Here is a 27,970-nt window from a genome sequence, read left to right as displayed (position 1 = left end):
TCACAGTCTCTGCCTTTCCTCAGCCTTTGTTGCATATTTCAAATAGAGGGATACCTAGTAAATAATAATAATAAGCCCAAGGAGATGAGATAAGCAGTGGCAAGATAGTTAAACCTTTTAAATACAATGGTAGTATACTTTAACTACTTTAACCCGAATAGTTTTTACCATCCTTGGAATAGCCTATTTATGAATATTTTGATGTGTCCACATTAAATGTGGATGCATTATGTCATAATATATCAAAGAGCCATCTTTTTTGTTTGTTTGTTTGTTTTGAGAGGCGGGGTCTCACTCTGTTGCCCAGGCTGGAATGCAATGGCATAGTCACGGCTCACTGCAGCCTCAACCTCCTGGGCTCAAGTGATCCTCCCACCTGAGCCTCCTATGTAGCTGGGACTACAGGCACATGCCGCCTGGCCTAATTTTTGAATTTTTTGTAGAGACAGGGTTTCACTGTGTTGCCTAATCAAAGCCATCTTAAGTATTTCAAATATGTAGGTGAAATGTGCCACAGCAAAGTTCTTGGAAACATCCCAGCTAATTAGTTTGTTTGTAGACAGATGCTCACTAAAGATTCTTCTGAGGAGCTTGGAAGCTTGAGTTTGGTTGATGCACAGACAGGTTATTTTATTCACGTGACTTCTCCACGTGTCCATGCATGTTATTCAACTAAAACAAATTATTTTTATTTTCAATTTACTCTCTTTACAAGCAATAACATTTATTTATTTATTTATTTATTTATTTAATTTATTTATTTATTTATTTTTGAGACAGAGCAGAGTCTCACTCTGTTGCCTAGGCTGGAGTGCAGTGGCACAATCTCGGCTCACTGCAACCTCTGCCTCCCAGGTTCAAGCGATTCTCCTGCCTTAGCCTCCCAAGTAGCTGGGACTACAGGCGCGCACCATCATCCCTTGCCAATTTTTGTAATTTTAGTAGAAATGGGGTTTCACCATATTGGTCAGGCTGGTCTCAAACTCCTGACCTCAGGTGATCCACCTGCCTTGGCCTCCCAAAGTGCTGGGATTACAGGCATGAGCCACTGCACCCGGCCACATTTTATATTCTTTAGAAATTAGTAAATGCCTGCAGTATGATGGTTTAGATTTTTTTTACCCTAAAAATAAAGCATGATGATTTATGCTTCTTCAGAAATAATAAAATGGTTCTTTTATCCTCCTGTTTTTAGTTCATTTCTAAAGATGATTTTCTGTAGTAACTCTTATTTGATTGACATCATTTCTTTCATTTCAGACCTTCATGGAGGAAATGACTAGAAAACAGCCTGATGTTGATAAAGTAACGAAGACCTATAAGAGGAGAGCTGCTGATCCTTCTTCATTACAATCCCATATTCCAGTCTTGGATAAGGGACGAGCAGGAAGTAAGCAGTGATCAGTTTCTTTAAAATGTCAATAAATAAGGGAGCTAATTTTCTTTTGAGTTATTTGAAATTTGGGGGCAATTGGTGATTTTACATGAGCACTTGATATCATGAAATACTTTCTAGAAGGAATACATGTGCTCAAGTATTGTAGAAACTTATTTAAAAATAAAGAAAAAATATACCCAGGTTTCTATATGTAACTTTATTGTCTTGAAGTGTATCTTTCATATTAGCTAGAAGAAAATTGAAAAAATTTACAATAAGAATGGAAACCATCACCCCCTTTGCATTGTCTCATTTTTCTTCCATTATATATATAACATTAAAACTGAACATAACAAAAATGACCATGACATGGATAATCTTCATGACTTAGTTGTTCATTGGTGACCAGCAATCTGATAGCTTTTGCCCATGTTCATGTGACTTCAGGCTCTATTTACTTCTTGAGCTACTTTAACAACATAACATGACATTAAAAACAATCATAGTTAGCTTGGAGAAGATTTAAAAGAAACACAATTTGTGTTATATGTTTTATGCATTTCTGAATGGAAATGCATTTTGCATATTACTTAATTTTTTAATTAAAAAGAAATGATGTCGGAGCTGTTGTAATTACTTACTACACAAGGAGACAAGGTAAACTATTAAGAGCCCTATAGCCAGACTCCTTGGCTGTCTCCAACACTTACCAAACTGAGAAACATAACCCTGGACAAGTTACTTAAACTCATTCTGAACCTCAGTTTCCTCATCTGTAAAAGGGGATAATTATAACTTCATTGGACTGCAGTGAGAATTAAATGAGCTAGTACATACAAAATGCTTAACATACTTCCAGGCATATAGTTAAATGCTCAAGTATTTGTTGTACTGTAAATCCTAGCTGGGACACTTAACATTCTATATGACCCTAGGCTAGTAATTTTTCTAGGCCGTGTTTAGCCATTTAGTAAGATGAGAAAAATTTGTTAAGGTCATTGTTTTGTGAAGTTGTTGAGACTTGCGGAAAACAGCCAGAAAGCAGGAGGAAACTTTAGTAAGGCAGTAAACTTGGGTTTGAGACTATGCACAGGAAACATGCAATCTCAGTGGAAAATGGACGTGGGCGAAGGCTGGGGTCCCATACACATGCTGCCATATTTTATTGGCATTTGTGAAGTGTCTTGCTTTGACTCTTGTGACTGCCCAGTGTCTGCTGCCCTCATCTGCCCTCCCTTTCTGCCTTATTCTCTGGGAAGGGCAGCTGGGTTTGATGTAACTCATTGTAAGATAGTCTCACTGGCCTGGGAGATTTCCTTTAACAAAGAGGATCACAGCATGCATGCTTCGTTGCCATTAAAATGGCATGAATTTTAAGCTGGAAGATGTTTTAAGCATAATTTATTGAGAGAGGTTTCCGGTATTTAAATGCCCCTGTCCAGAGATATTTCTTTAAATTGCATGAACAGTGTGTGATCCTTAATAAGGAAAACAGATTTGGACCTTGACATTATACATCATCTAAATTAGGATACTTTTACTTGCACAAACACATAATTAAGTTGATGCAGTCTTAGCTAGAAGCAAAAAAGGTCAAGCCTTAACACATTTCAGCACCCTGGAAACTGCCATCCTAACTAAAGTTATATCTTCACAGGAAAACGCTTTCCAGCATCAAGCTTGTATCCCTCTGGGTCACAGACACAAATTGAAACCAAAAATCCTAGGGTAAACTTACTGGTGAGCAAATGGCAGCAAGTCTGGCTCCTGGCGTTGGAAAGAAGGAGGAAACTCAATGATGCCTTGGACAGACTAGAGGAGGTTTGGAAATTCATACTCTCAACACCATATTGTCATTTGTCATATTGTCATTCCTTGTAACACAACACATGGCCGTTGCCAAAATCTTGGTATTTTTTAACTTTTCTGATAATAAGCAAACTCTTGCTATTTGAGTACATTTTTAAATTTCCAAAATAAATACCACGAGTATGTGTGATTTTGTGAAACATTGATATATAGGATTTGGATTTAGGGATCAATAAAGTAAAAAAAAAAGATTATGTTCTAACAATCAGAAGCTGATTCCTTAAGAATAAAATCTAACTTGACATAATGTTTGCTAGTGATGCTGCCTGGAAAATATAATCATTTATATTTCAGATCTTTTGATTGTGTATATTTGATTACCTGAGATTTCAAGTTTTAGATTCTGCAATTGGGAAATTTTTAGAAGCCCTGGGGAGTTAAGAGAGTGGCTGATAGTGCAGAGGGAGAGAGAGCGAAGGGTTAGGTAAGTGCTATTGAGCTGGACCTGCTATCCCAGTAAGCATGACTAGTGCTGGTGCTTAGACCCAGACCACTTTTATGACTTTGGCATTAATCAGAAATTTACAGCTTAAGTTTTTAGGAATTTTATTTGTAAAGAAAAATCAGTGACAGCAATGGAATACATTTTAAAGGCAAAATGTTTCTAAGTCCCCTTTGCAAGATCATACCTCTTTTTGAAATGGGAAGAATATGTGTACTACCTAGAGAATCATTTAAAAAGTTATTCATATAGTATAGTCTACAATTTTAGTACAGCATTAACTCAACCAAAATACCTTTTGTCCTTTTTAGCTGAGGGAATTTGCTAACTTTGATTTTGATATCTGGCGCAAAAAATACATGCGATGGATGAATCACAAGAAATCTCGAGTGATGGACTTCTTCAGGAGAATTGATAAAGACCAGGATGGGAAAATAACACGGCAGGAATTTATTGATGGAATTCTTTCCTCAAGTAAGTTCCAAGACAGATGACTGTAACTGATACAATTTTTAAAGGAAATAAGCACATTTTAAAATTGTGGGTCCAGTAAACTTGTGTTACAGTAAAGCATTGCCTTGTAAGTTGCCTAGGAAGTCACGACCCTTAAAAAAATGTTTTTTGGTAAAATTTGTGGCTCCGGAGTCAGGAACACTCACTAACTGTGTGATCACAGGTATGTTGTTCCCTCACTCCACTGAGGCTGAGAACTTGTTAGAATAATAAAGTTAATAATATATGATTCTTAAGGTGTTTGTGTGTGTGTGTGTGTGTGTGTGTGTGTTGCCTGGCGTATGTGTAATAGGAAGTCAATAAATTCAAGTCTCTTTTTCATTCTAATTCACATTCTGATCTAACTTTGTCATTAGTAGGAAATTAGAACTCTATAAAACTTCTTAAGATACTTATCATCTTGTTTGATGGCCCAATCATTTGTATGTGATTTCCCTGACAGATGTTACTAGATGTCATTCTTAAGGTAAATTTCATATAAATTATTCTTTGACTAGCAATTGAACCATATAAAATTGCCAGTGTTAAACATTTTCAACCTGAAAAAACAGCATTTTATATGATTCACCTAAATAGTAATTAAAGATAAATTAAGATTATATATAGCTCTTCATTTGCTATGAGGTAAATCAGTTTTTTAAAAAAGGATTTTAACATATTTGATCACTGATGACTTAACCAGCCACATTGAGATTAAAATGTGCAATTGAGAATGTCTTGAGAAAGAACTAACAAGTCACTACTTACCATTGTTTTCAAAATTTTAGAGTTTCCAACCAGTCGCTTGGAGATGAGCGCAGTTGCAGACATCTTTGACAGGGATGGTGATGGATATATTGACTACTATGAATTTGTAGCAGCCCTTCACCCAAATAAAGATGCATATAAACCTATCACAGATGCCGATAAAATCGAAGATGAGGTACTCATTATCTTTCCATTGTGTGCAACACTGATAGTATGTTCTGCCACAATATCATGCACAATTCATACAACCATTTTATTTTCACTTTAATTGTGTCAAAGTTTTAAGGATTGTACTATGTAATATTGACATTAAAGTAAATATTTCATCATTGTTTTTGGCAGGTGACAAGGCAGGTAGCTAAGTGTAAATGTGCAAAGCGATTTCAAGTTGAGCAGATTGGTGATAATAAATACAGGGTAAGTTTTCAAAGTAATGTTGTAGTTCCTTTAAAGGACATAAATTGAAATCTGTATACAATTTGATCTCCATTGTTTTCCAGGAGTCTTATTTATTTATTTTTTTTACCTCATATCAAAATTTAATGGTATATGAAACTCTTACGTTTAACATTTTAATTTGTATAATTGTAGCCTGCATTTTGCGTATTAGGAGGTATCTTTGACATCTACATCATGCACATTGCCTTTAAAGAAAAGTTATTCACAAGAAAATACTCAAATCTCATATATTTAGGTTGCTTCATATTATTTTATATTTTATTATGATTCGAGGTAAGTGTTCAGATTTCAAACAGGAAAGCTACTCTAATCCAGAACCACAAAGTTAAAAATATGGACTCATTTTAATAAATATGGAAAAAGAGGATAATGTCTTCTCTACTTGTGCAGTAATTTTTGCTTTTATTCAAAATCTCAATTAACTTGGTTCACTCTCTTCAAAACAGAAGAACAGTGTGACTTCATTACTCTTTCTCAATTTTTTTTTTTTTCGGAACATCTCTTGTATGTAGTAGCTAGATAGGAAATGTGCTGAGTTTCCCCAATACAGTGTGTTACTTATAAATGAAACATTATTTTTATACTTAAAAAAATAATCATCAATGTATTCAAAATTTTAACTTAAATTTGAAATCCTAAGATTTTCAAAAATATGTGTACAGAAAATAGTCTGATTATTTGGTTTGAAATTGGGACAACTGGGTGCCTGCACATCTCTAAACTAGATACTACATCCAGAAGCACAGAGTGTGAGTATGTGTGTACGTTCTAGAGTCATACAGAAAGTTTCCTGTTGAACTAATTGTGTCTTTCTTCCATTTTTCATTTTTATCAGTTCTTCCTGGGAAATCAGGTATAAACCAGTGGAATGTATTCTCAAGTTCCTGATGATTTTTTTTTAACTTTAATTCATAGTCATTAAAGCTTGCCATGGCCAATCTTTCCCATGCTGTCTCCCTAGCTACTACATTGTTGGTTGGCGTGGTGTTTCTGTAAGCGCTATAAGGGTCCTTGATCTAGGATTCCTTTTTGCCTTGTGTCTCAGATGAGGAGATTACTTTTAAGCAAACCAGATAATGAATTGTAGCTTGGCTTGCTACAGTGTTACAAATGCAATTTTTAATTCCCATTTTTTATAATATGAGCATATATTTTATGCTAGTACTCATTGGAACACAAATTTGATTCTCCACACATCTGTGTTAGGCTCATTGATGTTTAACTATTTAGGACATACAGTCTACAGTAGCCGAGAAGGATCAGCCTCAGGCAGTGACACAGGAAGACAGAGAGCCAAGAGGTCTCCTTGGCACTCAGCCACAAGTAACAAGTTCTCTCCAAAGAAGCCATTTGCCATTTGTTCAAAATCACTGATTTTGGGGCTTGGCATCTCTGAGTAGAAATGTTAACTCAGTAGGCTTTAAGTAATATTCCTTTTGAGGAAAGTTATCGCTGTAATATATGCAGAATCTTAAAGTCACATTTTATGCCATCTTGATCGAATGTTTATATTGGCACTTAAGTCAATATAAAATGTTTATGTTGACATTTAAGTCAGTATAAACTGTGTAGTGGCACTACATCATGATCAGAATTTTGAAACTAAAGAGATACTCTGTTTTGATTTAAACATGTTCATGAAGCTTTTTTTTTTTTTTTTTTTTTTTTTTTTACTTTGGAAAGAACCATGCTGTCTATAGTATCTGACCATATTACATTAGATATGACTCTGCCACTCCATTTTAAAGCCATATTACATCTCAAGCTTCAAATTATCTATTACCTTCATTTATTGCAAGCAAATAATTTATTTAAAATAGAAATAGTTACTTTGGATAGATTTTTAAAACTTCTGTTAGTTTTACTATAATACTAAAATGTTACTATTCCATTCTTGCTATTTTCGGAGTCAGCAAATGGGAGAGCATCTTTTATTTGCAGAGAGGATGAGAGAAATACCTCAAAAGGTTTTACTCACTGAAAGCACAGTCAGCAACATTAGTCTATTTTCTCTTGTCTTGTAATTTGGTTATTGGGAAAATTTAGAGAAATTCTGAAGACAATGTTAGTTGTCTGGAGAATGCCTAATTAAAACAGAAAATTATCTGTATTCATTACACTTGAAATATCATCTCTATAAGGAACTTTTAGTTATTTCCTTATAACTTTTGTTTTGAGTGTAATCTTGAACCAAAATCATCTAGTCCCATTATCTGGTTCCTTAAGGGTAATTTTCTTTAAATCCCCTCCTTTCCCTTTGCTTATTAGCGGCACCAATTTTTTTCTAACAAAATAAATTTACACTTTTGTTTTAAAATTTTAATTAACATTTCAGGAAGAATTATAGGAAAGTTTAAGTCTCAATGTTTAAGGAAAAAAGATTTAGAAATAGTGGTTTTTAAAAGTTCGATGGAAAAACACACGAGTTCCTGCTGGTGCATTTTACATGCTTTCTAGGTCCTTCTGAGTTTTAGGATCCTGAGGGATTTGGTTGGTATTGTTTTTGGGTTTTCTTCTTGAAACTCAGTATTAAAACACTGAAAAGTAGCAGATTTTTTTCTACTTAGAGTTTTCTGTTTATCCATAATGAGCCCAAATAAGGTCACAATTGTATGTTACCTGCTTTACAAAGAAGCCATTTATGTTTAATTGACTGTTCATTTTGCTTTCTTGTCTGCTGGGATGACAACTGTGAAATTCAGTCTGGTAGTTTTTATGAGTTGGAGATGAACCTATTAGAAATGATTTAAAGTATAAAATCATTTCTCACAGGCTTTCAAAACATAAACCTAGGATCAGAAACCTGGAATCTAGAAATTTATTCAGGACTTGCAGAATTTGTAGCATATCTACATTATTGGAGATCTCTTGAAAGGGCAAGAAAAAGATGATTGCCTGTTTGTATCAACAGTTATGGTACAGACAACTATGAGAGAAACCTTTTAGATTTGGCAGCTGTATCATTAATAATGTGTCATTTGGCTGTTCTAATATTACAGTAATCTAAAATGGCATATTAATCCAGCCTTTAACAAATTGGTTTACCAGATCATTAGGGATGCAGAAATTTTAGTTGACTGTGAAATTTGTATGAGTCATACTCATTTACTTTATTCTTCTTAAGTCAAAACTGCTCTTAGAGAAAACAAAATGAGTTTATAAAGATTTCTCACAGAGTTCAGTGGAAAACAGTTTTACTGTAAGAGAGAGTTTAATGAAGAAGAATCAAAGCTTATTAAATTTTTCTTAGAATCATTTTATTTTGGATAAGCCCTGGGCAAGTGGGCCAGTGCTTACTTTCATGGCTATGTCTAATTCCTAGAAACATGTTAAAATTACTGCCTTACTAATATTGTTTCTGTCATAAGAAAGAAAAATAATTTTTAGACCAAAGCTTTGATAGTATACTTAATAACCTTTGTAATCTTTTTTTTTTTCAAACTGTTTCCTTTGGGCTAAATCAGCATGCAGCCATCTAACGCAAATCATTACAAACCCCCTTTTCTGAATTTTACTAATCGCTATGAACTAAGCAAGAAATTAAAGTCGGTTGCTTTAGCTACTGCAAATTGCACATCATCCTGTAGTTTAGAATTATTATTGACAACTAGAGGTTCTTTCTTTCTTCACTGAACAGTTTGGAGACTCCCAGCAACTGCGACTGGTCCGGATCTTGCGGAGTACTGTGATGGTTCGTGTTGGAGGTGGATGGATGGCACTTGATGAGTTCTTAGTGAAAAATGATCCTTGCAGGGGTAAGGAGATGCTTATCATGATAACATCATGAAAGTATTTCGATTTTATATTATATCCAGCACCAAAACATACTGGGCATAATTTTGGTCATTTATTCCAATAGTGAATGTTTCACATTGGTCTGTCAGCCTAAAGTTCCCAAAGAACCCGTGGCAGTCATGTAAACCATGTTCTTCTCATTTTTTTCTTTTTCTTTTTTTTTTTTTTTTACTTCTTCTGGATAAATATGGTGGGTGGGAAATACTAGAATCCATTTTCTTTAGGAGACTTTTACATCTATGATTTTCCAAACAATTATACCAACCAAGGAAAGGATTTTGTCTGTTATGACATAGCAAAGTAAGAGAAAAGAAAATTGAGGTGGTCAAGACTGAAAATGCTGGACAATAAAAGTTTAAAGGTCAAAGTTTTTATGAAATGAAGGGCAGGTGAGGAAAGCCATAATTAAAAATTTTTAAATAATAATCCAATGCTAACTTGACTCTTTGAAGTTGCAGATTAGAACATTAAAAATATAAACATATAATACTATAGCTCCCTACATATCTTCCAGCCCAAGTCCTAAGTTAGCTTTTAATTTTTCTGTTTTCAGGTCCTTCTGTCAATTTTTAAGTTCTTAACCAATTTGTGTTACACGTGGTCATTTGATTGCCATTTCTAATTAGGTACCAATTACTCAGTAGGCCCATTTTTCTTCCCCCCAAGAAAAAAACAATAAAATCGTTATAATTTTCTTTTACCTGTGAGCTCACTGTAATCCTTTTTAGCAAACAACAAATGTTCACATCAGTGCTGTCTCCTTCAGCTACCAAGTGGGATCCCAGGTTTCTTCCTGTAGGGCCTCTTGGTTTTGGTGATGGTGTCACCATCTGGTACACATGGACATATCAGTCATCAGGCTTCTCTGCCAAGGCCACCATGGATTATTATAAAATCATGTGCAGTAGCCCTGCTCTCTCCTGGCCAAAGACACACCTGTGAGAGAAGTAAAACAAGAACAAAAGCTCCTGTTTGTTTTATATTTTGAAAATAATGTAGCCTAAGGTGAAATGCAACTCCGTTTATGAAGAAATCAGAATACATAGTGTTCTGTTGGGCTGCTTAGGAAGGTTAGCGTGGCTGTGGCACAGTCTTCCAAATACATTTTTCTTATTGAGCCAATCCTTTGAGTGCTTCTTTTCCTGATGCAACTTTTCTTCTAAAATGTATGCTAAAGGCCGGATCTGAGCACCCTTTGCATATTCAACTACTGTACTTTGTTTTCTTCTTCTGCTAACAGTATTCTTTAATGTGATTGGTATCCTGTGTCATTTTTTCTAGTTCATCATCATGGGAGTAAAATGTTACGTTCGGAATCAAACTCTTCAATTACTACTACTCAGCCTACTATAGGTTGGCAACCTCTCTCTTTGCCTCTCCCCTCTTTCCTTTTCTCTTTCCTACTTTTCCATTCTTGCTTCAGTCATTTGTTTTAAAATAACATGCTTCATCCATCGCGTATGGCTTAACTCATATCCAGCTGAGCTGGTGCTTCCAAATTTAAATTCTGAAAATTTGATGACTTTGGTTGTGTTACAAATGCAGGTGTTATAAGTGATCCAACACATGCTAACACGTTGCTCACCGGGTTCTTGTGGAGTGTTCTCCGTGTGCATATGTGTTTGTATGAGTGCTGTATCACTGACTACCTCACAGATCCTTGGGTCTGGTGTTTGTTATTGCATGTTGGTAAAACAGTTTTTCAAGGCATAAAATAAAAATACTAGCTGCCTCATTTAAGTGAAAAATCCAGAAGTTTATATGTTGTCATCATGACTAACAAGCCGTCACTCATTCTGTGTAATTATATTGTTTAATTTATCCCAATGTTGAAATACTGGCATTCTCTTTACCTCAATGGTACATGCAAAAGACACAGTCCCTGCCTTACTGGTCTGTCTTCTCAGTGTGATGAGAGGGTAATGAAACCATGTGGGCGTCTGTAGCTGGTGGATTAATGATATTTTAGCATGAGCTTTCCATTTTCATGCTGACACTTTCTTTAATAGTGGTTATTCTTGCTGGTGTCTAGTGTTAGAATAAGCACACTTTATTTTTCCTCCCCAAACTCACCTGTATCCAAAAGGAATGCATTGTAAAGGAATGCATTTAACTTTTTGTTATGCTGAGTTGGAGTTGGCATGGCAAAAAGATGTTCTTGAAATTCTCAACGTGATCTCTGGTGCCAGGTGGCCATTCTTCCCATAAACGATTGAGCGCCTCTTCTTCTCCATCTTTTCTTTGTGTGCATTGTTGTGTGTGTGTAACCTAGCCAAAGGAAGAACAAACATGGAACTGCGTGAGAAGTTCATTTTAGCAGACGGTGCCAGCCAGGGTATGGCTGCTTTCCGACCCCGAGGCCGAAGATCCCGGCCATCATCACGAGGTGCTTCACCCAACAGGTCCACCTCTGTGTCCAGTCAGGCTGCGCAGGGGGCCTCCCCACAGGTCCCTGCCACCACCACACCCAAGGTAAGACGCAGGATGAAGACTTTTCCTCCGCCTTTGCAATCAGTGTCCCAAGTAGACTTTTGAATGTTCTATTTAGGGCCCTAGAATTTGTAGGACCAGCTCTCTCCATTTGTGCGCCTTCTCACACTATGGGAAATACAGGTTTTTTTTTTTAATATATGCTTTTGCCTAGTGGCCCACATAGAGATGATCTATTTAGGGAGCCTTTGTGATCTTCCAGATTGATTTTTCTTTTTAAAGCTTCATTCATTTTTTTGGTGTGTATGATTTGCCATTGGATCGTTCCACTTATTTTAAATTATTATTCTTACTGTGAAATGTGACTCTTTGCTATGAATATCTCTTTCTGTGGCTTTGTTTTTTTTATCTGCTGTCCTTTTCATTTGATTTGCCATTGTTCCATACAGATTCTCCATCCTTTAACACGCAATTATGGTAAACCATGGTTGACAAACAGCAAAATGTCAACTCCTTGTAAAGCAGCAGAGTGCTCAGACTTTCCCGTGCCATCTGCAGAGGTATTGTAAGGCCCCAGAGTCCAGTCTTAACATTCTCCTTTAACTGAAACTATCACCCACTAACATTGTTGCACCACTCCCTCAATATATGTACTTTGCTAACCCTATGTCTTTTTATACACTTCCATAAAATAAGTATCAACCCAGCAGTTCTTGGAAGATGTGAGAGTAAGGGGTTAACAGAAAAGATAGTCTGCAGCTCTTTCAACAGTGTCGGTTTGACTCAGTTGCTCCTGCAGACTACCTCCTTTTTGTTCTCATTCACACTTAGTTCCAGTTACCTCTTGGGAGAGTAACACATATAGATTATATCCAGACTTCAGTAAAATTTCTTTTAAAGCTACTAAATATACTAGATATAATATGGGCAAGAAGTGCAACACATTCCCTTCAAACGGGAGTAAAAGGCAGTATCATTTGCAAGAGAATCACTGAAAAGAATGTTTACTGAATGTTCACTGTGGGCATGGTCCTTCTGAATGTCTGTTCCATTTATACCTGCCCCAAAACTTCAGGCGGGTGTGACGTAAGCTCTCAGTATCAGTGCAGGGGGTCAGAGTGGGTAGGCTTAGGTATGCAGAAAGTTATCTGTCATTTTCAACAGGTAATAAATGTATGGGTTTTTTTTAAGATTTTAATAACTAATTTAAGCATGCTCTAACTTTTTAATATGGCATGATATATGGGGAGAAGATATTTAGGTGATACAAAATTTGCCAAGATTAACTCATGTAGCAGGTCATTTACTTTCAATTGAAAATCTACTGTATATCTTTTTAAGAAATTTCACTGTGAACCAACAGACATAGGTACAAAATAATCAGATATTTTATTGGAATCTCAATAATTAGTGGGGAAAAATCCCTAAATACCTTTTCTTGAAATTGAAGAAAGTATTTCACCTTAATGATAAAAGATGTAACTTAAAGGCCAGGATCCTCAAATAAAAGTAATATAATAACTTTTGCCGGGCACTCACGCCTGTAATCCCAACACTTTGGGAGGCCGAGGCAGGTGGATCATGAGGTCAGGAGATCGAGACCATCCTGGCTAACACAGTGAAACCCCGTCTCTACTAAAAATACAAAAAATTAGCCGGGCGAGGTGGCGGGCGCCTGTAGTCCCAGCTACTCAGGAGGCTGAGGCAGGAGAATGGCGTGAACCCCGGGGGCGGAGACTGCAGTGAGCCGAGATCGCGCCACTGCACTCCAGCCTGGGCGACAGTGAGACTCCGTCTCAAAAAAAAAAAAAAAAAAGTAATATGATAACTTTTAAAAGCCCTCTTATGCTTTTCAAAACACTTTCTTGTCTGTTTCTTAATCCTCACATTAATAATAAGTGACAGGCAGAGAAAAAATGTGTTACCTTCATGACTCCACGGAAACCGCATTGCTGAGAAGTGGGAGAATTGGAACAGAAACAACACATTCTTTAGCGTTTCCTCATTTCTTCCTCTTCATTTTCCCAAGCCCCTCATTTCCACCCCTTCCCACCAAGTGGGTGATGTTAGTATTATATATTACCTCTAGAGATGTCTTGTCAATTATTATGGATCTATTGCAGCAAAAACTGAGAAAGATTCAAACAACCTCAAGGGGACATATTAACATTTGCTTTAAATATTGAAGGCTATGATGCTATGTTCAAAAATTTTTTTAAATGGAAACTCTCTCAAAGTCTAAGTAGTTATTTTGACTAGTGCAAAACTGTGTTTCATTTCAAATAACCTGATGAAACAAAAAACAACATGTTTCTATGGGAGGGACTGTGAAATAAAATCAAAACAATCAAGGCATTCTGAGAAGAATGATTTTGGTCTTCTGCAGTTATGAATTCTGCCACCTTGAGTGATATGTTTCATAATTTGTGGGTTCTCACTCCCTCGTGTTGTTGAGATTCTGTTTAAGTTAGGAATTTAGCTAGATCAGCATTGTCAGATCTTGGGCAAATCAAGTCCCTCCTCAGGCTCTGATTTTTCACATTTTCGAGGTTATGATTAGGTGAGTGTGAGGATTAATTGTGGTTATGTGTGTAAAAGTATTTTGAAAACTTGAACATTCTATGTATACAAATCACGTATAGATACTACACTTAAGTGTATGTATAGTATACACATATGTAGATAAATGACTATTAATAAAAGTAACTCATGTATCAGCTGGTTATAACATTTTAAGCTAATAAAGGGAAAATCAGTTGTTTAAAAAATACATGTAATTTGTTTCAATGCATTTCCTCCAAATAGTTCTCTGGCTGTGTTTTCATTGAGGAATATTATATTACATTCCTTATGTTCCTCAAGATACTTGTTTATTTTTTTTAACTTTGGGAGAATTTTTTAAATGTTGCGATCTGGAAAAGATGCAATGATTGTATAATAAAATCTCATGGTTCTGATTGTTTTAGACATTCTCTACAAACTCATATAAATGTTGTAAAAAAAAATTTCTCCAAATGTTGCCTATGTATTTTGTCTGTAAAGACTGTAGAAGTGATAGAGCCAGGAAGTGATGTGGTAGCAAGTTATTTAAAAACCACTTTTTTTCTTTTTGCAGTTGTTTATTTAAATGATGTCTGTATCCATTATTTATTTACTTACCATTCTGTCTCTGTCTCTGCCTGGCTCCATAAAAGCAATGGAGGCAGCAGAATATCCAGGCACAGCTTTTCTCTGCTCCATGCCCCCTGTACGCATGCAGTCACCATCTTTTTAGCAATACACCATTAACTCTGTAGTATTCACTGACAGTCTGAAAGATACTAACATACTCACCATTTATTTCTCCTTGCCATCACTTTTGTGCTCAGTTGGGGGTCTCCATTTTGTTTTCTCTTCAACCATGAATTCGTATTGTGTAGAAGGTTTCTTTGAACTCTGAGAGAGAATGAGAAATTAGAAGAGAAAATCAAGGGAGAACCCCATGCCTTATTTATTTGAAGAGTTTCTGCCCCTCCACCTCCTAAAGAGGAATAGTAGAGAGTTTCCACCCATATGTAAAGAAGTGGTGTCAGTGGAATATCATGGTACAGGAGCAATATTTTGAAATGTCTTGTTGCTGGTTGAATACAGGGAACGCCAATACAAGGAAGCAAGCTTCGACTTCCAGGATATTTATCAGGGAAAGGCTTCCACTCTGGGGAGGACAGTGGCTTGATAACAACTGCAGCTGCCAGAGTCCGAACACAGTTTGCTGGTGAGTGTGGTGCCTTTCTTTTTTCAATGGCTTTTGCAGCATGGTCATCTGAGGATTAAAGTCCCTTTTCCTCCTCATTGGGGAAGAAATTACAAATTGACCCTGAGGTAGTCTTAAAATGATATGTAGCCCCAGTCCTCCAAAAGTTGGGGATAAAGTGAGTCATGGGTGCACGTGTCTAAAAGTGTCCAAGAAAGATGAAAGAATTACCGTACAACAGAAGAAAATATACAGTGGTATTCTACCCCTTCAAGCTGAAAGATTTTGGCTCTTCTACCAGCTCAGAGATTGCACAGGGCCCTGCTTTGGGGTGGTTGGAAAAACCCAGCCACACTGAGCCTCACGCCGGTACAGCTCACATTGCTTCGCAAAACAGTGAACCTACTAATCTCTGGGTTCTGAGCTCAGCAAGCAAGAAGCCTCTTTAAAGTTTCCAATCTCATCTGTTGAATTCCTACATTCTTGGAGTTACCTATTCTTGGGCAAGACTTAAACCTGCCTTGTTTGTTCTATGTTTGCATCACACGCATCCCTGGATGCATAATTTAAACTTTAGAAAGCAGAATCTTACAGGATAGATATATGCCTTATGTCTGTTTGCAATAAATGGAATCCTGTTGTAAGTAGGGGAAGCCGAAACTTACCTTTTAGATAGAAATCTAGCCTTTTCTATATTATGTCTACTTAGAGTAAGCCTGCATACCCTTGTGTAATAGGGAAAGGCTGTGAATCCACAAGTGTTTTCTGAGTGCCTACTACACACCAGGAAAAAAAGTTAAGATTAAAGGTGGCATCAGGTTTCAAAAATTGGTTGCAGATGGACCCAATAATAAGGGTGAGCTGTCTCTACCTTCTTTCCTCAGATTCCAAGAAGACTCCTAGCCGACCAGGAAGTCGAGCCGGAAGCAAAGCTGGCAGCAGGGCCAGCAGCCGCCGAGGCAGTGATGCATCAGACTTTGACATTTCAGAAATCCAGTCTGTGTGCTCAGATGTGGAAACTGTCCCCCAGACACACAGACCTACACCCCGAGCAGGTTCTCGGCCATCCACAGCGAAGCCTTCAAAAATCCCCACGCCCCAGAGGAAATCACCTGCCAGCAAATTGGACAAGTCCTCAAAGAGATAGTGCAATTGGTTCTACCAAGGCCCTTCCTTGAGCATTTATTATTTAAGTTTGAACGATGTAAAATATGGTGTAGAAATTCTTGTGAAATATTGCAAGAGGCGAGTTTAAAATTCTGCAGATGGCCTTATTTGTGTATTTGTCTTTTTATTTTATCTGTATAATTTTTTTTGTCAGATATTCTGGGGTTAAAGTCACATCATATGTGAGGAGGAAAAGTTTAACATGAACTAACATTTCTGCACTGTAACGTGCAGGGCACACACTAAACTCAGTTACTGTACCTACAGGTAAGTCTACATCCTCTCTGACAGCCACGGCACTACATCAATCCCTGACGTTAGGGATACCTCATGACATTTTCCTGTTTTTATGGAAACTCTGAGAAGCTGAATGATACGTGCAGGGGATATTTTTTGAGATGATTTAAATGTAAACTAAAAGATGGAAGACAGAAAGACAAACACACCCACACACAGTCTTTGCAGTATCTGACAGAGAACTCACAGGAAGTTACTTCAAGCACTTCCCAGTACTATGATACTCAAGTACCTTGCAGCATTTCTGTGCCATTGCTTTCAGTGAGGCCAGAGGCATCCTGGATATTAGACCTATTATACTGTAAGAATATAAGTATAAAGTGCATTCATATACATGTGAGGTTTTCTTTTGCTTGAGTGGACAGTAGCACCTGTATCATTGAACTCATTTTGTATCAGAGCAATTTTGCTTGCAGAAAGCTATGAAATAAAACACGTCCCTTAACTGCATTGCTATGGAATTAATTTTTTTTCCCCAGGGAAAATTCGTGTATTTTTTTATGAGCAATATCAATTTGGAGTGACCAAAAGATACTTAAAAATGGGTTTATTTTGATTTCTCATCTGAAATAATCATGTTCTGGTATTATATCTATCTATATTTAATAAATATATACATTTTAATTTATTATGTATACTCACATACTATAGAAAGATATTAGTATGCATTTAATAAAACATATTCACTTGAATATATGGAATACCTGATTATTTAAAGTGAACTTCTTCTATTATTTGTTTTAAATAAAGGTTATATGTATTATATATGTTTACTAAGAAACAAATAGGGTAAATTTGGGGGACATCAAAAACAGGGAGTTTTAATAATGTTAACCACTCATTCAACAAATATTTCTAATAAGTATTAGCCATGCACCAGCCATTGTAAGTGACATGAGACTATAAGGTTCCTGCCCTCCCCTCTTCGAGAGGGAATCAGTTAATAAATCACTAAAAAGCAAGGGATGTGTGGCAGGATTACAGATTTAATTAAGGTAATGTAGTAGTATTCTTCTGGCCTGTGTACATTTAAAAGTCAAATTGTAAAATCTTCCTAAATATGAAAATAGTATCAGATATCCTCAGAAGGATGGCAGATTGTTACTTTAGGCATAAGGGTCCCAACGTTCTGCATAACTTTATAAATTTGCTTTAGCAAGTGTCATTGATGGTGTTCGGATTCAAGGGAACAGTATTACGTTTTTCCTTCTTGGCCTTTTTAGTGGAGGCCAACACTGAAGAGCCTGGAGTTTCTATTGGCATGAATTAGGTGCCATTTTTAAGCAATAGTAATCCCTTCTTTGTCCAGGCTTGGGTCTCATGTGGGAGGCCTTGATGGAAAGGGTAATTCTAACCTATGAGATCACATGCTATTTAGTTCATGCATTTGATTATTGACATGTCATTTTAGAAGGCAATTGAAATTGTTTTTATTCCTTTAGTGCTTTGCATATGATCACATTTCCACTTCAAAGACAAATTTAAGGCAATGATTTTTATCTCCGTCTGTTTCTATGCTACCCCTCTGAAAGAGCTAGGGATTTTTCTTTTTAAGTAGTAAAATAAGCTTTTTGAAAAAGATAAGTGGTTTAAAATAAGAGAAGTCTTAAGGAACTGCTCCCAGTTGTCAGTATTTGCCCCAGGTGAGCTTTTCAAACTTTGACATGACGCCTGCTCATTTCTTTCCTCTTGTGCTAACAGTCCTAGAGCCTCAGGCTGACTTCTCTATTGCCCCGTAAGTTTCAGTTCATGTAACAGAAACCTCTTCCCCACCCTACACACATTCCTTCTCTTTTCTTTTTCTCTTTCTCTTTTTTTCGTTTTTTTTTCTTTAAAAAACAGAACACTAGAGTGAATCTCAACTCTAAAAATCTTAATTGGAAAAATTGGATCTTAAGCATTAGGGAAGTTGAATCGTGGACTTTTTTTGTTTTAAAAATCAAAAAAAAAAAAAAAAGCTCCTAATTCTCATGTACTGCTACCTTCTTTGGAAATAGTGGACTGTCCTCTTTGACATCCGTGCAGAAGTAGATGGGCCTGGCCAAGTCTCGGATATAGGTGGGAGAGTTTGGGAAGTGCCCCCATGGCTGTCCAGGATTGACCTGTAGAATGAAAAGGAGGGGGAGGAGAAGAAAGGATCTTGTTTCCTTTTTTGGATCATTTTAAAACTTACTTTCCGTATTTGTAGTAAGGGAAATTGTAATGAGATACAGTTATCTATTACTTTTTGACAAGGTGCTTTGAAATGTGTGTTTTTATTGTTAAATGGTGATCTGATACCACCAAACAGTACATTTGCCATGCCTGCTTCTCTGTGTATGTCTGATGCCACTGCCACTGGGGTCCCATAAAGAGGGCAAAGACACTTGAGCTTTGTCTTTTAGTATAATACTTCAGTAACTAAGGTCCTTTCAGTCATGTTGGGGATTGACTTGTCAGTTACCAAAATCTGCTTGGAAGTCAGTAGAGTCAAGGACAAGGTGTTTGGGCAGGAAATAGTTTGTATGACCATTTGAAATATCTGACTTAACCTACCAAACTCTGCAACTTTGGTTGATTTTATGTAACAACGTCTATGTAGATGTTGAGTGTCTAGCTAGGGTGAAGTATAACAAAAATAGGTTTCTTTTTTTCTTGCTACTACTTCTCATGTGCTAAGTTAAGAATATATGTAAAGCAAAGTGTGTTAAGGGAATAATAGTTTACCCACATTTTTATCATACTTCATTATTGCAAATTAAAAGACTTCAACAGAGAAGAAAATAAAATAGAGGTTAAGAAGTTTTCAACAGTTTCCCCCAAATAAAAATAAAACATTCTTTTAGAATATTACTAATCTTAAAGTACAGGTATTTTTGCCCCAGCACAAAGACTGGGAAATGTAGTTCCCACAGCCTTAGACTCCAATTTCTACGCCAATGGCCTCTAGACTTCTTGGTTGGCATCTTCTTATCAGTTAAAAGTTTTTTTGTGCAAACACCTCCAATATATGTATATTAATTTATTCCAAGATATTATTTGCACATATTTTATCATTAGCTAATTTCTCAGGGCTCACTCTAATCTTAAAATTTATCCTGACAACATTGGTGTACATCCTTAGTTCAAATAGTCTTGATAATTATTTTCGCCAGGTTTTTGCCAAATCAGATGAGACTCTTTCTGGTTTAACTCCTGGTATGGCTGAGTTTTGCCAAATCAAATGAAATTCTCTCTGGTTTAACACCTGATATTTAACTCCTTTGTTCTAGGAGAAGCATTGTCTCTGCCATTTTTCTTATTGCTTGTTTGTTTCTTGCATTATAAGCATCTTAAATCCACGGTTCTGTTGCAGGGATCTGTTTAAGCCTTTTTTTTTGTGAAGATTATTTAATTCAGAAGAGTTAATAAAAATCTGTACATTCACCCAACTTGACATAAACAAACTTCAGTTTGCTGCATGCTAAAAGCAAACCAAAGAGTGTGGGAACTGTTGGGACTTCCACTCTGCCCTTCGGTCACCTAAGCTACAGGTCCTGAGAAGATGCAAACGATGTGGATGTCACTGGAGAGATGGTAGCAGTGTCAGTCTGTAGTAAATGTTAGTAAAGGTAATTTCCTCCTCCTTTAAGATGAAATGTAAATATAAATAGACATTTTCTTCCAACATTCTATGAAGTTACTTTGCATAATCTAATTTTAGGGATCATTGTTCTATACTATTTTCTTCTTTCTACCTCTTCTCAACCATCTTCTTCCAGAGAATGGAAGTATGCTGTAAAGTTTCTTCCTTTCTCTTCTGATACTAGTTTTGCAAGGGCATGCACCCCTGTGCTAGCGGTTATATTCCTGATTGCCGGTTCTCTGAAAATTCCAGTTGAGGGAGGCTGAGGGGACATACTAACATTCTTGAAGCCTCAGTTCTAGTTCCAGCCCTTGTTACCTCTCCCTTGTATTACTACAGCGACCATCTATTGATTTCCTCATTTTCAATGTCTTCTCCTCTAGACATCAGGTTGGAGGAACTGGTCTTATGGGGAAGGACATGCCTTTTGATATGAAGGACTGGAAGAAACGGACATTGAAATGGGATAAGAGACATTGAGGGAGTTACCCTGCACTCTTTATTTATCTCAGTAAATTGGAAGGTAGGTTTTTGACTTGACCAGAGAAGGTTAGAGGTAGCCAAGGCCCTGGACTGATAGTTACCCTGATCTCCAGTGTACAGCATGGTTTAGGGAGAGAGGTGACAGAAAGTTCATTGATCTACAGTTGGTTTCTTCAGTGAGGCTCAACAGGTAGAGCAATGGAAGGAAGCGGGGGCTCTAGGATGGGCTTCTACCTCAGAAGCAGGTTTTAGGGTACCCAGAGGAAAAGATTTGGGAGAAAGGCACACCGTGGGTGAATATCTGGGTCGGAGTGGTAGAAAGCTAGAACACTATGCATGCACACACAACAGTGTGTATATGACCAAGAGTGACTTATATTTGGGGCATTATCTGAAATTTGCGAGAATGTGAACTTTGGGAGCCTCAGCGTTTTTTTAAATATTAGTCTTAGCTGTTCCAAGTCTTCATTGATTTTTATTGCGCTTATAGCAGAATCTCTATGGAGAAAGCAATAATAGTCCCTAGAGTGAGGGAGAGAGTAGAAGAGCCTGCCTTTCAGCTGCAGTTTGTTGTGCTTCAAAGCCCCAAGTAGGCTTAGCGGTATGTGTGTGTGTAGCTCTGGCTTTTCAAGGAGGCAGAAGTATAGTGTTTTGGTATGCACTTTCAGAAATGTCTCTGGGCATGAGTTAAAAATGAATTAACATAAAGACTGCATTTCTGAAAGGAGGGCCAACCAGGAAGAGAAATGTACATAGCCGTGTTTTTAATTATCCAGTGTAGGAAAGTTTGTTTCAAAAATAACCAGCCAATGGACATATGTCCTGGTCAGTAGTCTCGTCACAGCACACTTGCTTGAGAATGGACCAGTGAATTCAGAGGAATGTAATAGGTTTGGAGCAATGTTTTCTTAAACTTTACAGTGCCATATCTGATCATGGATTAATTTTGAATTGTTTCTCTTGGGGAACCTTTTGTGTCTTAGCTACTTCATTATGCTCATAGTGATTTTTTGAAGTCCTACGTTTATGTGTCAATTTTGGTTTATAAAGCTCTAATATCTCATATAAGGTTTTCAGCCAGCCATTGAAATAGTAAATAAATATCACTTGAATTGTATAAATAATTTAAATGAAGCTAGAGAGGTTTTTATTTGTCCAGGATCACACAGCTAGAAAATGACTGAGTAGATAGATCTTTTCAGGCTGAGACCAATGATCATTCCACTGCCCCTCACCATTATACTAGGGCTTATGTATTCTTTTCTAAAAAGATGGTAACTTCATAAGGAAGACATGATCATGGCCTTTTTCAGGAAGCTATACCACATCTGGATTTTCCAGAGTAGCAAAATTCATATTAAGATAGTTGTAAGCTCTTCTTTGGAGCATTGGAAATGTCTTATGTTCCATAACTAGACAGATTTTCCATTGTTTCATGTCTCAACCTGATCTGGTTCCAAACAAGTCAGTAAAACCGATTTGCTAACTCAGGTCTGATTTGAGGTAGCTAAATATCTAATATCCTTTTCTACTTCAACAATAACAAAATGCATGATGAGTTCCCCTGCAAAGTTGTTTCATCATTTAGCGACCAGAGTCCCAATTCCTCCCTTTGCCAAATAGGCATCCCAAATGACTTACTTGAGTCAGACTTTTGAATATTCTACCTTCTGCTTAAGTTCATTGACAATGTATATAAGTAGGTGTTGGAACTCTTCATTGACTATATTTTGACTATATTTTGGTGTGTCTTTTTTTTTCTTTTTTTTTGAGACAGAGTCTCGCTCTGTCGCCCAGGCTGGAGTGCAGTGGCGCGATCTCGGCTCACTGCAACCTCCGCCTCCCTGGTTCAAATGATTCTCCTGCCTCAGCCTCCCGAGTAGCTGGGACTACAGGCACCCACCATGACACCTGGCTAATTTTTGTATTTTTAGTGGAGACAGGGTTTCACCATATTGGCCAGGCTGGTCTCGAACTCCTGACCTTGTGATCCGCCCACCTTGGCCTCCCAAAGTGCTGGGATTAGAGGCGTGAGCCGCTGCGCCCAGCTTGGTGTGTCATTTTTAAATCAAGTTATTCTCCAAAAATATATTTGAAGTGTGGAGACATATACAATGTAACCTAACAAAAAAAGGTTCTAATCAAAAGATATAAAGAGTGATGCACACTCAGATTTTTTCTTACTTTTTAGTCAGCTTGAGTACAGTGCTTTAAGATAAGGTAGTCCTGGCCATTTATCCTGATTCTGTCACTCAAATATATTTCAGATTATGTTAGTACTTTCATGTGTGTGTTCTTTTGCTCACTCTTACCTCTAGAAATGTATCTTTTAAGTATCAGTTTAATATATCAGTATTAGAAAGATCATTAGCTTTTGTGAAACCATGTTTGAAAGGTAGTTAATTCTGTGAAGAATTTGTATTTAGTGCATATATTTGATATTTATTGACTGCATTTTGAGAGTGGGATATCTTATATGTTCAGTGATACATTTACTGTCAGTTTTTGATTCTAAAAGTATGCCTGTTAATTGTAGACAATTTAGAAAATACATAAAAGTACTAAGAAGACAATAAAAACATGGATCACCCCAATACTCAGAATGAATCACAGATAAATTTGTGGGGTGATTGTTATTTTAAGTTTTTTATGTCATACTGTACTTTCATTTTGGTATTCCCAATTATGTTTTTAAACTAAAATAGACCAAAGACACTGTAAGTTATTGGTAATTACTATTTAAAGTTGGAAATAAGGTGATACTTGTGATCTGTTGCTGGACAACAAATTGTCATAAAACTGACTTTGAACCAGTTATCTCACAGTTTTCTGTGGTGTGGTATCTGAGCAGCACTTAACTGAGTCCTCTGCTTCAGGGTCTCTTATGAGGCTGCAGTCGTCCCAAGGCTTATCTGGAGCCAGATCCATTTTTGAGCTCATTGGTTGGTTGGTGCCAAGATTTTGTTTCTCATAGGCTGTTGGAGTAAGGGCCCAGTTCCTGCTGGCTGCTGGCTGGAGGCCATCCTCAGTTCTTTGCCATATGGGGCCCTTCAACAGGGAAGCTTGTTTCATCAAAGTGTGCAAACCACGAAGGCAGGATGAAATTTTTCATAACCTAAGTATAGAAGTGGCCTTTTATCACTTTTGCCATGTTCTATTAGAAACAAATTACTAGGTCTGTCCACATTCAAGGGCAGGGGATTACCGAAGGGCCTGATTACCAGGAGGTAGGGATCATTGAGGGCTGTCTTTGAGAACTGTCTGCCACAGTGCTAAAACAGAAAAAGCTGGACTCTAATCCCTTGAATTCTTTATGCAATGAAGAGACTGGTTTAAAAATCGCTTTTGAAAAATTTCTATAGTTCTTTCCATCATTATATGGTTTAAAGCATGACACATCAAAATTACATTTCTGGTTTAACACAATCTAGATTAGAAGAGGAGTGTTTCTTAAAAACTTCCCTTTACCGAAGAAGTTTACTTAAAATGTTTGGAAATGAGCAGCACAAACATCCAAGCAAAGATTGTCTGTCCCAAGCCACAGGAGTTTGTCTGTCATTCAGAACAACAAACAAGGTTAGAGTCCAAACGGGCATCAGTGACTCCCTAACAGGGTCAGTGGGGAGAGAGGCACTGGGAAGTTACTGAACATTCTTCAAATATGGTTGTGAGGATTGATGGGATAAATACTGTTTAGGTTGGAACTCACTGGATGCCACCTCATCCTTGGTGAAATGTTGTTTTACCTCATTCCCCTTCTCTTAACACCCTTCTTTTATTACCCTGGAGGCTCTAGGTTGCTGTCACTTGGAGATAGTAGATTCTCTCCACAGGGAATACGTAATGCCCACAGTCGGGAATATATGCTTACTGTCATTGGCACCTAAGTACTTCTCTGCTGGCCTAGGAGCTCCCAGGAATTAACTAGCTGGTCAGGGTTAATATCTAATTCAAATTTTCCTCTAAGGAATCCCACATTTGTCGCACATGCATCTTAAAAGATCCGTACTCCTTCGTGAAGCAAAGGAAATAAGTATGGCAGCAGATAAAACACGCCCCTGTGGCCTCTCCCTCCTGTCTGCATGTTTCAGCATGGTTGGACATTTGGTTTGTGCCAGTGAGATTCCTTTTATATTCAAAGGGACCGCTTCACAATGTTCTCTTAAAAAAACTGAACTGCACAAAACACCTCATGAGCAGGACCCTCAAAATGAAGTTTATCCACGAGATTTTATGTATAATGAAGCCACACTGCTTAGAGATTTTGCAGGAGTCATCAGCCAACTTGCCTATGAATTATTGTTAATCTATGAACAATGGCGATAGTGATTTTCATACCATATACATACACCAGCTTTTAGGGGACAGAGCTAATTTCCAGTTGTTACTGCTTCTGGAGAAAAGCCAAAAGAATCCTTCTGAAGCCATTTTGGACAGATCGACTCCTTCCTCCCTACCTTCCCTGCTTCCCCTCACCTACACATACTATTGGTAGGTACTGAAAGGAATTAATTAGGATTTTGCAGGTCTTTCTGTGGTAGGACCTATGTTTTCTTAATTCTCAATCGACACTTTGAGTTAAAAGTTACCCAAAATTGCTGGTAAGGAAAAAGGCTTTGAGAATTACACGCTGAAGGCTACACAAGAAGTAGAGGACTCCATGTTTCTGGCTGAACGGAAAGCCCCCAGTATTTCTACTGTACCATGCTACCTTCTGAGTGGCTATTTTTTAGGTTTGTTTTCTGTCCTGGCCCGTATCTTATTGATTAGTTTCTTGCCTTACTTGTTCCTAATGTGAGTGCTTTAGCAATTTAACAGACACTAAAAATATATTCTTCCTTATCCTGCTTCCCCACCACCACCACCAACAAAAAAAAAAGGAAAGCAACAAAGCACATGTTTTTTATTTTTTATTTTTTTTGAGACAGAGTCTGGCACTGCCACCCAGGCTGGAGTGCAGTGGCTCAATCTCGGCTCACCGCAAGCTCCGCCTCCCGGGTTCCCGCCATTCTCCTGCCTCAGCCTCCCAAGTAGCTGGGCCTACAGGCGCCCGCCACCACGCCCGGCTAATTTTTGGTATTTTTAGTAGAGACGGGGTTTCACCATATTGGTCAGGCTGGTCTCGAACTCCTTACCTCGTGATCCGCCTGCCTCGGCCTCCCAAAGTGCTGGGATTACAGGCATGAGCCACCGCACCTGGCCCAGCACGTATTTTTTAAACATGGAATTCACCTAGTTTATGCAAAGAGTACCTCCCTGACAGCTAAATGTGGGGAAAGATTAGAAAGAGAAAAGCAGAAAAAATTCTTTTGAAAAGAAAAAGAGAAAGAAGGATTTAAAGTAGCCACCGGGAAGCAACAAGAAATGTGGGTCTTTGACATGATGTAAATTCAAAATGCACAATTGATTTATGCTCGGCTTTGCAGGAAAATGTTTGGCTTTAGAGGATAATATGAAAACACTGTTTAGGATTAGGCTGAATTATGTTTTCAACAGGATGCAGGAGTGTCCATCCTCGGTGCCAGGACTTGGTGATGTTGGCTGATAGTTGCCTCTTATCTTTCTGATATGTGGTATTTGAGTCTCTTAAGACCAAGGATGGCCTTTGGAGGAAAATGCCTTTTTCTTCCCGGCTGCCAGTTAGAAAGCTGTTCCAAAACCATATTGATGACTATAAATGTCAGAGCTTTAACAGTATATGATGTTCACTTACCAACAGGCTGGTGGAAAAATAGTAGGGAAGAATTATTATCTGATTGTAGTTCACATTCTTGAACATATGTTTGACAATGTAAATAAATCTTATCTATTTTTCTGCTGGGCTCACAATACTGCAGAAACCTCCTATCATCTTTGTCAATTGTCTTCCCTCTATGGCCTCCCTGGGAAGCAGATGCACTACAGCGATTGACTACACACCTGGTCACTCCTGTTGTTTGTTAATGGAACCAAATGATGGTTACCAAACAGTTGCTGGTAAGAAAAACCACTTTATCCCAATGCAACTCTACACAGTGCTCTCTTTTAGTTTTTAAACCTAAGATTCCTCAGTCATCCTGTCTCAAAGCTTGAGTTTCTATATTAAGAAGTGTTTTTAAAACAATCAGATGACAGATGAAGATTTAGAAACATGCAAAAATGATCTGGACATGCTAGATTGTTAACCTACAAATAAAAAGTAAAATTACTAAGTCTTATACATTTGGGAATAGGAAAATGAAATGCAGGATATAAGACAAATTTATCCACAGCATAGGTAAGAAAAAAAAAGGAGTTATAGTTGAGAGCTAAGTGAAGTGAGTTGGTGATGTGGCTATCAAATGATTTTGAGCTGCGTTAATGGAAATATAGTGCTCAGCAGGGGTGTGGGGAAGGAAGTTCTGTTCCACTGTGGTACCTCACTAGAAGATATGGGCAACTGGCCAGCTTCTACAGGCAAGGGACCAGGAAGCAACTCAAAACCATATTGGAAATGGACATAAAGTGGAAAAATAAGATTTTATGTAATTTTTAATATAAACAACTGCAATTTAATTATTGCAAGGAAATCTGTTTTGCAAAGGAATCTACAAAGTTTATATACTGCACACTTTAATTATAACAGATCAGGGAAATCCAGTTAATGCGTTAATTATCACAACTTTGGTGAATAAATTTATTTAACCTTTAAGTGAGTTAACAAGAATTACTTTACAACTAATATTCATTTTTTATAACAAACAAACATAGTCTCAAAAGTATTGTTAGTATACTCGGAAAATATTAAAACCTCCATGTATTGTAGGAACACTCTTTGTACTTTTTAGGCAACAGATTTAGGAACCTGACAATAACCAGATACAGAATATGTACAGAGTTAACTTAAATTCCATGGTAATCAGAGGGTAGCCATTCTCTATTTCTCTCATATTTCTCCCCATCCCCCAAGAAAGGGATAATGGTCGGCTCAGTGGTTCACCCTTAAGAGAACAGTCTTTTCTCGATTTCGATTAACAGTCACAGTTGTGACTGATTACAATTATTTTACCTGGGCTGAATAAGATCATTTGGAGC

At 37.3% G+C, this 27,970-nt stretch overlaps 1 protein-coding gene across 26 annotated transcripts in view; it reads left to right on the top strand.

The window, feature by feature from the left end:
- Positions 1-17,522, top strand: part of DST (dystonin) — a 499,064-nt gene extending 481,542 nt beyond the window's left edge. For 10 of the 26 annotated variants that reach the window (XM_063632850.1, XM_055263432.2, XM_055263443.2 and 7 more), the window contains 12 exons: positions 1,261-1,390; positions 3,036-3,199; positions 4,001-4,163; positions 4,970-5,124; positions 5,292-5,366; positions 6,244-6,261; positions 9,046-9,163; positions 10,485-10,556; positions 11,476-11,675; positions 12,083-12,193; positions 15,264-15,387; positions 16,251-17,522. In XM_063632850.1, coding sequence (XP_063488920.1) covers positions 1,261-1,390; positions 3,036-3,199; positions 4,001-4,163; positions 4,970-5,124; positions 5,292-5,366; positions 6,244-6,261; positions 9,046-9,163; positions 10,485-10,556; positions 11,476-11,675; positions 12,083-12,193; positions 15,264-15,387; positions 16,251-16,513 — 1,593 coding nt within the window. In that variant the 3' untranslated portion in view covers positions 16,514-17,522. The remainder of the gene's footprint in view (positions 1-1,260; positions 1,391-3,035; positions 3,200-4,000; positions 4,164-4,969; positions 5,125-5,291; positions 5,367-6,243; positions 6,262-9,045; positions 9,164-10,484; positions 10,557-11,475; positions 11,676-12,082; positions 12,194-15,263; positions 15,388-16,250) is intronic. The other 16 variants (XM_055263445.2, XM_055263444.2, XM_055263430.2 and 13 more) reach the window with 6 other exon arrangements.
- Positions 17,523-27,970: the final 10,448 nt, after the last annotated feature.

The sequence above is a fragment of the Symphalangus syndactylus genome, chromosome 23 (genome assembly GCF_028878055.3).
Source record: "Symphalangus syndactylus isolate Jambi chromosome 23, NHGRI_mSymSyn1-v2.1_pri, whole genome shotgun sequence".
In the NCBI taxonomy this organism is placed as follows: domain Eukaryota; kingdom Metazoa; phylum Chordata; class Mammalia; order Primates; family Hylobatidae; genus Symphalangus; species Symphalangus syndactylus.
Note: the sequence above shows the minus strand (reverse complement) of the source record. Positions and strands in the feature narration are given on the sequence as shown.